Source organism: Rhincodon typus, chromosome 3, assembly GCF_021869965.1.
Source record: "Rhincodon typus isolate 14 chromosome 3, sRhiTyp1.1, whole genome shotgun sequence".
Classification (NCBI taxonomy): domain Eukaryota; kingdom Metazoa; phylum Chordata; class Chondrichthyes; order Orectolobiformes; family Rhincodontidae; genus Rhincodon; species Rhincodon typus.
This window is the reverse complement of record NC_063334.1, coordinates 74052501-74065374: the sequence shown is the minus strand read 5'-3', so window position 1 is coordinate 74065374 and position 12874 is coordinate 74052501. Positions and strand designations below refer to the sequence as shown.

The 12874-nt window shown below is 39.4% G+C and overlaps 1 protein-coding gene across 1 annotated transcript in view; it reads left to right on the top strand.

The window, feature by feature from the left end:
* Positions 1–3858: 3858 nt before the first annotated feature.
* Positions 3859–12874, top strand: part of wdr36 (WD repeat domain 36) — a 165001-nt gene continuing 155985 nt past the window's right edge. Inside the window, exon 1 of the mRNA XM_048593664.1 lies at positions 3859–3901. Coding sequence (XP_048449621.1) covers positions 3859–3901 — 43 coding nt within the window. The remainder of the gene's footprint in view (positions 3902–12874) is intronic.

Genomic DNA, 12874 nt, shown 5'->3' with positions numbered 1-12874 from the left:
TGTGGTTATGATCTGGATTGCACCATTTGAATTAGATAAGCATTGTAAGGAAACAAATAATTGCAGGGCTTTGGGGACAGGCTGATGAGTGAAACTGCCTAAATTTCTTTTGCAAAGAAATTTACATGGACTTGATAGGTTGAATGACTTTATACAGTGACTGTTCGATATTTGTACAAATATTATAGGGTATATTTCCTTCAGCCTGCACTGATGACAAGACGGTATTTGTTGCCCATTCAGAGAATTTAATAAAAAGGATGAATGTAAGCTCAGCTGTAAGCTCAGCTCATTTTCTGAAGAAGGGTCCAGAGTTGAAACGTCAGCTTTCCTGCTCCTCTGATGCTGCTTGGCCTGCTGTGTTCATCCAGCTCTACACCTTGTTATCTCAGCTGTAACCTGACTTTTTTCAGTCCCACTCAAATTCCACGTGGAATATTTATTATCACGCTGAGCTATGTTGTCTGCTCAAAGCTACTGAGTTTCATATAGCATATCGTGGAAGACTTTATCTGTCTGTTCAGGTGAATGTAAAAGTTTCATTACCTTGTTCAAATGGGATTGGAGGCCCTCCAGTGTACTGATCAACACTACTTAAAACAGGTTAACTGGTAATTAATTTTATTTCCTATTTGTAGCATCTTATATTGGGCATCTGGACCTTATTAGGTTTTAGCTTGGACGTTTTGAATAGTCTGATCAAATCTATAGGGCCTTCTGTATTTTAAAACTAAATCTTTAAAAATATTTACAGATTACAAATTTAAAAATGAATTAAGAACTAAGTAAAATAAAGATGCAGGACCAGGCGACGTGTTGTAACTGCATGATGTGGGAGCTGGTAGACTCCACTGTGATTCACACTGAACACATCTGTAGTGAGTATTGGTTCCTTCAGGAATTCTGGCTCAGAGTTTCTGATTTTTGAACACTGTGACACATCAAGGTGGAGGAGGATTACCTGGACATGGTATTTTAGGAAACAGTCACACCTCTTAGAGTAACTACCTTGAATTTGGTCAGGGGTTGGGGACAGGAGGCTGTGACTATGAGTGAGGCAGGGAGAGGGATCCAGGGGGTAGTACTGAAGGACCTCAGCCCTTGAGCTTGTCCAACAGGTTTGAGATTCTTGCTCCCTGTGTGGATGAGAATGGGGACTGTGGGGAGGATGAGCAAACTGACCATAACACCATGGTGGAGGGAGCCATTCAAGAACACAGAGAAAAGAGAAATGTAGTTGTAATCGGGGAGAGTATTGTCAGGGGAATAGACTCTGTTCTTTGTGGACATAGTCCCAAAGGCTGTGTTGCCTGCATGGTACCTGGTTCAGGATATCTCATTTGGGTTGCAGAGGAACTTGGAGTGGGAGTAGAAAGATCCAGTTATTTTGTGGTCTATGTGGGTACCAACAATATAGGAAGACAGAGGTTCTGCTGATGGAATATGAGCAGCTAGGGGTTAAATTAAAAAGCAGCACCAAAAAGGTAAAAATCTCCAGATACCTGATCCATGAGCTAATTGGCACAGGGTTAACATGATTAAAGTGGTAAACACATGGCTGAAAGATTGCTGTGGGAGTAACAGGTTTGGGTTCATAGGACATTGGCAGTGGAGAAGGAGGGAGCTGTTCGCATGGGACCAGCTCTACTTAAATCAGGCTGGGTCCAGAGCCTTGGTGAATCACATAACTAGGGCTGTTGATAGGACTTTAAACCAAATAGTGGGGTTGGGTTTGGTTGTATGGAAAATTATAAAATCAAGGATGAGAGAGAAAATGGAATGGCTGGATATTGATAGGGATGATTGTTACCAGAAAATATAAGGAAGTTTGATGATACTGTGGCTTGAAGAGGTGTGTTTTGTTCTGGTTTCTTTCACAGAGAGATTGGGGAACAAGCGCCAAGTAGTCTATGAGAAGATAAACAACTTGCCTTGGGTTTTTCTTTTAAGTTAGAACAATAGAAGCAGCCTGAGTGGGTGTGGTCAAGCTCTCACAGATCCAAGATTTTTAGTTAGCTTTCAGCAGTCATTGCTGGGGTCTCATCAGGGTTGGAAGTCAGTGAATCTCACCTGGCTGCTACACTCTCTCTCCGAGTTTTTTTTCTCAGAAGTGTCTTTTGACGTTCTTTCTTCCTGGATCTGAGAACTGCATGTGAGATAATCTGTTTTCTGAATTTGCTTTTTGCCAAGGGTGTGTTTGTGGAAAGTTGCTATATTGGAAGAGTTATTGATTAGTAGTAAAATAATCTACTATTCTGATAAGTTTTCCGATAGACTTAAGTTATTCCAAGTTTCTCTTTCTTTTAATGTATTTTAACCATAGTGTTTGAATAAATTATGTTTTGTTTAACATTGATTAGTTTGACCAATCAAATTGCATCTAGAACACAGCACCTCACATTTACCTTTAAAATAAGAAAATGTTAGGGTCTAGGCTACCTTTTTCATATATTTCAAGGGGGTCTGCTCTGGTCCATACCGTAAGAAACAGGATGTGTGAATGTCATATTGTATCAAGAAACCATAAAAGTGTAGAGAAACATCATAATAGTACAAATTTTGTATCTTAATACGCAAAGCATTTGGAATAAGGTCAACAAATTGATGGTGCAAATCAAGGTAAATCGATGTCACAAGGACTTTAAACTAGTTAAAGCAAAGAAGGCTAAGGAGAGGATATTAAAGCTTCCAGAACATGTAACACGACATAGAACATGGAAAGGGCCAAGAATCTAACTTCAGGCACAACAGATAAGGGAACAACTATGAGAAGGCGGTGGTCAAGGCAAGACTGAGGTTGTTCTACTCAAATGCACACAATTTACGAAACAAGATAAATGAGCTTGTAGCACAGATTGAAAGTGGCAAGTATAATGTTGTGGGCATCACAGAGAAGTGGCTACAAGAGGATCACGGCTGGGAACTAAATATCCAAGAATAGGCATCCTTTCGAAAAGATAAGCAGATGGTCAGAGGGTGACCATCTGTAGTCATCTGACCAACTCTGTATTTGTCTTGTAGTAAGAAATGAAATTAAATTGATAGCAAGGAGTAATATAGAGTCAGAGGTGTAGAATCTGTGTGCGATAGTTGGAACTGCTGATGCTGGAGAATCTGAGATAACAATGTGTAGAGCTGGATGAACACAGCATTCCAAGCAGCATCAGAGGAGCATGAAAGCTGACGTTTCGGGTCTGGACCCTTCTTCAGAAAAGGGGAGGACAAGGGTACTCAGGGACAGCATGAAAGCAATAGAAAAAGCATATAATGTGGTGAAGATTAGTGGGAAACCACAGGACTAGGAAGCTTTTAAAATGAGCAGAGGACAACTTAAAAAAGTCGTAAGGGAGAAGATGAAATATGAGGACAAGCTACCTAGTAGTATAAAAAGTTTCAAGTTTTTTTATATACATAACAAGTAAGAGAGAGGCAAAAGTGGATATTGGACCATTGGAAAATGAGGCTGGAGAATGGGGAACAAAAAAACTGAATAGATACTTCCCATCGGACTTCATGCTGGCACCAGTAGTATACCAATACTTCAAGAGAGTCAAGGGACAGAGGTGAGTGCAGTGGCCATCACTAAGGAGAAGTTGTTGGGGAAGCTGAAAGGTCTGAAGGTGGATAAGTCACCCAGGCCACATGGACTACACCCCAGAGTCTGAGGAAATAGCTGAAAGATTGTGGAGGCATTGTTGGTAATCTTTCAGGAATCATTGGAGTCAGGAGGGTCCCAGAGGACTGGAAATTAGTTAACGTAACATCCCTATTTAAGAAGGGCGGGAGGCAGGAGACAGGAAAATTATAGGCTGATTAACCTGACCTTGGTCATTGGTAAGATTTTAGAGATTATTAAGGATGATTATTAAGGATGAGATTGTGGACTACTTGGAAGTATGTGGTAAAATAGGACTGTGTCAGCACAACTTCATCAATGGGAGGAAACCTAACAAATCTGCCAGAATTCTTTGAGGGGGTAACTAGCAAGTTAGACAAAGAAGAGCCAATGGACTTGATCTATTTGGATTTCCAGAGGGCCTTTGACAAGGTGTCACACAGGAGGCTGGTAAATAAGAGCCTATGGTGTAGGGGCAAGGTACTGGTATGGATACAGTATTGGCAGAAAGAAGGGTGTGGGGATAAAGGATGATAGCCAGTGACTAGTGGAGTTCCGCAGGTGTCAGTTTTGGGACAACTATTTACATCATATATTAATAATCTGGACAAAGGAACTAAGGGCATTGTTGCAAAATTTGCTGATGACATAAAGATAGGTGGAAGGACAGGTAGTGTTGAGGAGTCAGGGAGGCTGCAGAAGGACTGGGACAGGCTAGCAGAGCAGGCAAAGAAGTGGCAGAAGAATACAATGTGGAAAAGTGTGAGATTATGCACTTTGGTAGGAAGAATAATGGCATAGACTATTTTCTAAATGGGGAAAGGCTTTGGAAGTCTAAGCACAAAGAGACAATGAGTACTAGTTCAGAATTCTCTTAAGGTTAATATGTAGGTTCAGTTGGCAGTTAGGAAGACAACTGCAATGTTGATATTCATTTTGACAGAATTAAAATATAAGAGCAGTGATGTGCTGCTGAGGCTGTATTGCATTTGGAATATTATGAGCAATTTTGGGCCCCGTACTTAAGGAAGGGTGTGCTAGCCTTGGAAGAGGTACATGAGAGGTTTACTAGAATGATCCCAGGGATGAAGGGCTTGTCATATGAGGAGCAGCTGAGGACTCTGAGCCTATACTCAACGGAGTTTAAAGGATGAGGGGAGATTTCATTGAAACTTGCAGAATACTGAGAGGTCTGGATAGAGAGAATATGGAGAAGATGTTTCCACTAGTAGGAGGGACTAAGACTTGACAGGCTCAGAGTGACCTTTAGAACTGAAATGAGGAGGAATTTTTTCAGCCAGAAAAATCTGTGGAACTCATTGCTGCAGAGGGCTGTGGAGGCCAAGTCATTGAGTATATCTAAGCCAGAGATATATAGGTTTTTGATTAGTAAGGGGATCAAGGGTTATGCAGGGGAGAATGATGGAGAATAGGGCTGAGAAACATATCAGCCACGATCAAATGGTGGAACAGACTTGATGAGTTGAATGGCCCAATTTTGCTCTATATCTTATGGTCTTATGGATCTGGCATGGGAGGTGATCTAAAGCTTGGTAATGAGCTTGAGCCTATTCTTATAGCCTGGATTGAAGAGAAGGAATAAACTACATCTTGTTTACTCGAGAAGAGTCTTCTCATTAGACCAGAAGGTGGTTCCCCACTTACACACCTGACCACCAAAGTCCCTAAATATCCCACACACTTAGAATGTAGCACATATAACTTGGTTATCAGCAATGGTATCTTTGTGTTCTTTAGTTTGCCTAATTTACATGTTCAATTGCAATTTGTGTATTATGTTGTCTTTGGTTATTTCCTACAGACCTTGCTTTAGATCCTCCAATCGGCCTGCTGGTTTCCTGCCCTAAACATTGGTGGTGAAATAAACATACTGTTGCTGTCAGCATTCGTAGTACTGGTTACTGAACACTGGGGATCTTGCTGACATTCCCAATAGTTACAGTGAAAAGACCACCCTCGTTCAAATTAGCAAAAATTTTACACAAGCTTATGGAAGCAAGTAAGGTTTTAGTATCCTGAGAGCCTCACTGAATGATAAAAAAATTGCGTAATATACTTATAGTCCTCAAATTCCTATTTCCCCAAAACATTGACTCACAACTTTATGACTCATTGACCATGTGGTATCATGTGGTGTTTGTTAATGTTCCCAGAAACATTATCTTCAAATATCAAGTGAACATAACCTAATGTTACCTACCCTTATTGTCCCTTACAGGAGAGACAAAGAAATCAAGAACCTGGTCATTTTAAGCAAATAAATAATTCTGGTCTAACACAGGAAGTGTTTTCAGGAGGCTTCATTCTGGCCATGAAAAGTGAGAAATCCTCCATTACAGTCACAAGAGGCATAAATTCTTTTATTATCAACTCAAACTCATTCAATTGCCAGTCAAGGAATAGTTAGTAGAAGATTTTTCAGGGATCCATAAGCTCCAGGAGATCCAGTGGCACAGTGGTACTGCCCCATACTGACTAATGCTCTGGGGACATGGGTTCAAATCCCATCATTGCAGATAGTGAAATTTGAATTCAGTAAAATGTGGAAGTAATGCCTAGCCTGATAGTGACCATTGGCAATTGAGGTAATAACCTTTCTGGTTCACCAATGTCCTTTTTGGAAGGAAGTCTGCTTTCCTTACCTGTTAGGCCTACATAGCAATGTGGTTGACTCTTTACTGTCCTTTGTACATTAGGGATGAGCAATGAATGATGGCCGAGCATTCTGATGCCCATGTCCCACGAACAAATAAAAAAAAGCTGTTTCTATACTGATTTTGCAGAAATGTTTTCTATTGCTATGAAGTTGGAATGGAGTTCAGATTCCAATTGCTAACATATTTTGAGAAGAAATGCAAGCAAATACACAGCTAATAAACTGAACAGTATACACCACTCAGGGTAAAAGGAGCATCTGAATAGAGTCAGATTGCAACACAATGCAGTGAACTGGATATAACAAACCCAAGTCACACATAAAAATGATTCAGAAGGGACATGTACAACTAGGACTTTACCTGCCAAAGAAGGACCCTAAACAGTTATAATAGACATCATTAAGCAAGACCAAAATTCAGGTAAAATAATTGAGGGAGTGAGCAATTTGGTTTCACCAAGAATTCACTGAAGGTGCATCAAATTAAACAACAAGTTGAAATTTTATTTTAAAAAATGACCTACTTCAGCAAAGAACTACTGGCAAATTGAGAACAAAACCAAAACACGGACACAAATTGAAGATGTGATCCATACACCTTCATGGAGGGTACCTTTATGAAGAAACAAGTAAGTCTAAAGATTTAAGGTACTAAAAAGAAAAAAGATGCCTGTTCTAGCAGGTATTATATCTTTATATCTTCTATGAAAGAAATACAAAGGTGAAAAGTTCTCTAGTTCAGGAGAGAACCTCAGACCATCAGGAAGACAGTCCAATTTATCTATCTTCTATCACAAACTACTATTTTTCATTGTCCAAAGAAAACATTGTTCAAAGAGAATAGTGAAATCTTCAAATTATCTGAATTTGTAAATGCCAAGATTGGTGGGAGATGGGAATTTTTTTACATTTATCAAAAAAAAACAGAGTAGGTGTTATGTGGAAGTGTCTAAAAGGGTTAAAATGTGATTGAGTGAAATTAGCACATTATTGTGATGATATCATGAGTACTTGGGGGAAGAGTAAAGTAGGATCTCAAAGGGGACAGACCTAATGCTGGGTTCTCTCAACAATCTTTGTAGTAATATAGAGCCTATTCCTGTAAACTGTAAATAGTTAGCAAGAAGCAATAAACTATGACATGTTTACTCTACAAAACTCTAGAAAGTGGCCACCCTCACACATATTAGCATACATAAGACCCTAAATAACCTGCACACTTAGAATATACATATAACGGTATGCTTTCATTTTCACAGAGCCTTAGTGAGACTTTGGTATCGTTCTGCTTCTTCAATGGTTCTCCTCGAGTACCCCAGAGTCTCAAAGTTATCCACTGACCAAATTTTTCTTCTTTACCTTCTGCTTAGCACCTAATTTCTTCTTCTGATCTTGCTAGGATAAGGCTATTGGGTCTTTGTTTCCAATTATTGTTCTTGACTATATTGTTCTCTCTAACTTTCTTTAGAATTCTTTTGATTTCTGAACTCCCCGCTTGATCTAATTCACACATTTGTCTCTTTGGCCATCCATCCCATTCAGATTCAGATTCAGAATAAGTTGAATGGTACATGGATATGCTAATCTTAAGTGAACAAAATGCACAATGCAACCTTCAATAAATTATATCACTATTTGGTATTTAATGAGAGGCACTGTGTATTTCATTGATTTGTTTGCAAGAATAAAAACAATACATTAAAACATTAGACAAACAAGAGGCTGGAAGAACACAGCAAGCCAGGAAGTATCTGGAGAAAAGGAGAAGTCAATGTTTCAGGTACTACCCTTCTTCGGGACTTAGAAGTCTCAAAGAAGGGTAATACCCAGAACATTGACTTCTCCTTTTCTCCAGATGCCGCCTGGTTTGCTGTGTTCTTCCAGCCTCCTGTTTGTCTACCTTGGATTCCAGCATCTGCAGTTTTTTTGTCTCTAACATTAAAACATTAGTTGAACATTCAAATGCACCAACAATACTATAACATATTCTAACTTTTGTAGTAATTGCTCATTCAAACTCAGTCATATACAATAAGGTGAAATATTTGCTCACGACTTGAAAATAATTCATAACATAAATTTTTGCTAACATCTTCCAAACCCACAACATCTGACTGAGAGGGTCAAGGACAGCAGACGCACACAGACATCACTAATTGTAAGTTCTCCTCAATGTTGTACAGCTTTGACTTGGAATTATATTTCTGGTCCTTCACTATCACTTGGTCAAAATCCTGGAACTCCCTAACTAACAGCATGATGAAGCTCCCAACACCAGCTTACCACTGCTTTCTCAAGGGAAATTCATGATGAACAATAATTGCTGGACTAGCCAGCAACACCCATATCTCATGAATGCTAAAATAAAATCACTAATTTGGTGAACATTTTTTCTCATATGTAGGATATCATCTGACATCAAGTAAGGTTGCATTTGACTCATCATTCTCACCTGCTAAGGAATATTGTTTACAGTGCTCTGAAGCATAGTGCAATGATTTATAGAGTCAGAGAATCGTTGGTTCATACAGCAAGGAAACAGACCTTTTGGTCCGACTCGTCTGCGCCGACAAGACATCCCAATTTGACACAGTCCCATTTGTCGGCATTTGGCCCACATCCCTCTAACACCTTCCTATTCATATACCCACCCAGATGCCTTTTAATTATTGTAATTGTACCCACCTCCACCACTTCCTTTGGCAGCTCAGTCCACACATGCACCACCCTCTGTGTGAAAAAAGTTACCCCTGAGGTTCTTTTTAAACTTTGCCTCTCTTACCTTAACCTATACCCTCTGGTCTTGGACTACCCCACCCTAGGAAAAAGACCTTGGCTATTCACCCTATCCATGCTCCCCTCATGATTTTATAAACATCTATAAGGTCACTCCTCAGCCTCCGATGCTCCAGGGGAAAAACAGCCCCAGCCTATTCAGCATCTCCCTGACTCAAACCCTCCAGTCCCAGCAACATCCCTGTAAATCTGTTCAGCACCCTCTCAAGTTTAACAACGTTCTTTCTATGGAAGGACGATCAGAATTGAAAGCAGTATTCTAATATGAAATATACTTAGCAATGTTATTGACCCTTTGTATTGATCACAACAAATGCCTTGATAATATAAGGGTAGTTTCCTTTTCAACATAGAATCATGGGATATAAAATGGTTACAGAAGGAGGATATTCAGCCTGTTGTGCTGGTCTGCAAAAGGAAAATCTTTCTTGAGCAACCTTGATTTTTTTTGAGGAGGTGGTAATGAGAGTAGACAATGAAAATGTAGAAGGTGTAATTTGTCCGTGATTAAATTTTCAATGATAATTGAACAAATAATATCAGTGGTCAACATGGTGTCAAAAGACAAGTGACATAATGGATTGATAGCTGATTTCAAAACAGAAAACAAACAGTAGAAATAATGAACAGTTATTCAGAGTGGTAGAAGGTTGGATATGATATCCCACAAGGATCATATCTGGAACTATGGGAAATAAACACAATTTCTAAATTTTCAGATGAAAATAAAATGAGATGGACAGTCACTCCTGAGGAGGATGTTACTAAACTTGCACAGGGACAAATAATTGACAAAATAAAGTTCACTGCAGATATTTATTCTTTCTGATGTGCTACATTTTTTCTTACAAAGTTCCAACATGTTTGGAGTCATTTTTGAAAGGTTTTGATTTTCAGTTAAAAGTGCCTACTGCTGCAACTGCCGCTAAGTGGAATAGGAATCTTAATGAATAAGACACATAAGAAATCAGTTAAAGGTTACTGGCCAATCTCAGAAAGCTTGATCATGATTACTGGTGAGTGAAAGCCTCTTGATCTGCTTGTCATATAAGTTTATGCGCTGACACAAGATTACAGTAAACAGAAAAAAACAGCATTTTATAGTGATACCCTGTAGTGTTATAATAAGGTCAAAACAACTGCTGTGGTAATTGTAATGCCAGCTTAAACACCAAAGTTAGTGAAGGAACATCAGCAACCCATATCAGTTATTATGGCCATGGATTGAGAAACGGAGGGGAAGAGAAAATGATACAATTTTGTCAGAAACTCATCTGAGAGTGAAAAACAACTCTTTAAACAACCAAAAAGATTATACACTAGGAGATGTCAATATGATGGGTATGGAAATCAAATAGATTACATGATGGTGAAAAAATGTTTGTATGCAAACAATGTGGCTTAAAATTCAGATCATTGTCGCCTTGTGGTAAAAATGAGGATAAAACCAAAAATGCCAAAAAAATGATGTGTGACTATAGTAGTCCAATACTTTCTGTGGAGATCTGAAATAAAAACAGCATGTGCTTCCACAGATGCTGCCAAACCTAGTGAGTTTCTCCAGTACTTTCTAACAACATGATAATTGTTAATCACTTCCAACCAGCGAATATTGCAGAATCACAGAATTGTTGTGCAGAAGATCATTCTGCCCTTTGTGTCTGAATCCAATCTCTGAGCATTTTAACCTAGTCCCAATGTCCTGCCTTTTTCCTGTAATTCTGTATACTATTTCTATTTACATAATTATCCAATGCCCTCTTGAATACCCGACTCTCAGGCAGGGCATTCAATATCCTAATTGTGTGAAAAAGATTTTTTTCATCTCACATTTGCTTCTTTCGCAAAACACTTTAGAACTGTGTCCTCTCGTTCTCAATCATTTTACAAGCAGGACAGTTACTCCCTATCTACTTTGTCCATACCCTCATGATTTTGAAAACTTCTATCAAATCTTCCCTCAGCCTTCTCCTCTCCAGAGTAAACAATCTCAATTCCTTCAATTTATCTTCATAACAGAAGTTTCTCATGCATGAACCATTCTCGTAAATTGCTTCTGCACTGTCTCCAATGTATTCACATCCTTCCTGAACTGTAGCATTGAGAATAGTTAGCTCAGTTGGCTAGCTAGCTGGTTTGTAATGCAGAATGATACCAACAGTGTGGGTTCAATTCTAGTGCTGGCTGAGGTTACTGCAAAAAACTCTCTTTACCCCATTGGCTGAGGTGTAGTGACTCTCAGGTTAAACTGCTGCCAGTTGTCTCACTCTAATGAAAGAGCAGCCCTGTGATCTTCCAAGACATTGGTAACTTCAACTTCACTTTTTTTCCCCACAATACTCTAGCGGAGATCTAACAAGTGTCTGTTATTGGTTTGGCCTAATTTTCCTGATCTTGTACTCTACGTCCTTATTAATTGTGCCTAGAATAATGTGAACTTTATTAATAGTTCTCTCTGCCTGTCTTGTCACTGCCAATGACTTACACACATGTACACAAAGGTCTCTCTGCTCCTACACATCATTGGAATAGTACCATTCATTTTAAAGTGCCTCTCCATGTTCTTTGTACCAAAGTGCACTACCACACAAATGCCAGATGCTGACCATCTCCAATAAGAGAGAATCCAACCATTGTCCTTTGACATTCAATTGCATTACCATCACAGAATCCCTACTATCAGCATCCTTGGAGTTATCACTGACCAGAAACTGAATGGCACTAGCCATATAAATACTTTGGCTACAAAAAAAAGGTCAGAGGCTAGGAATCCTGCTTTAAGTAACTTAACTCTTGACTCCCAAAAGCCTGTCCACCATCTACCAGTGATACAAGTCAAGTATGTGAAGGAATACTCCCCAGACTTGCCTGGATACGTGCAGCTACAACAACATTCAAGAAGTTTAATATCATCCAGGAAAAAGCATCCCAATTGATTGGCACCACATCCACCACCTTCAACATTCACCCCTTTCACTCACTATGCACAGTAGCGACAGCGTGTACCATCTACATGATGCATTGCAGAAACTCACCAAGGCTGTTATTATAGCACCTTCCAACCCCATGATCTTTGCCACAAAGATGGACAAGTACACCAGATGCATGGGAACACAGCTACCTATCACCTCCAACTCACATTCCATCCTAGCTTGGAACAATATCTTAGTTACTTCAATGTCACCGCATCAAAATCCTGGAACTCCTTACAGCACTATCCATACACCCCAAAAACTGAAACAGTTCAAGAATGCAGCTCACCATCCACCTTCCCCAGAGCAGTTAGTAGTGAGTAATACATTCTGGTCAGTAATGCACACACCTCAGGAATGAAAAACAATTGAATCTGTAGTTTCATGCAGGCTTCTTCCTATATATAGAATAGTTTTTTTTTCACGGAAGAGTCTGTGGGTCCAGAGGAAGTAACAGACCACCTAATAGTTATAATGTACAAGGGAGAAGTGTGTTTTCACTTACATGATGTAGAAATAAAAGACAAGATACTTAGTGTAGGAGAGAATGGGAAGCATGAAAAGATTGAGTTGACAGATCACAGGATATTTTCCAGAAGAGTAAGATACAACGGCACTCACAAAGCTTTTTACCTCCGGCAGAAAGTAGTCTGCTTGGTTGGCATGCCCTCCACTATTCAACTTTCACTTCCTTTACTACTGACACACAGCAGCAGCAGTGTGTACTATTCAGAAGATCCACTGCAGTAACTCCCCAAGGCTCCTCCAACAACACCTTTAAAATCTCTACCATGTAGAAGGACAAAGGAAGTA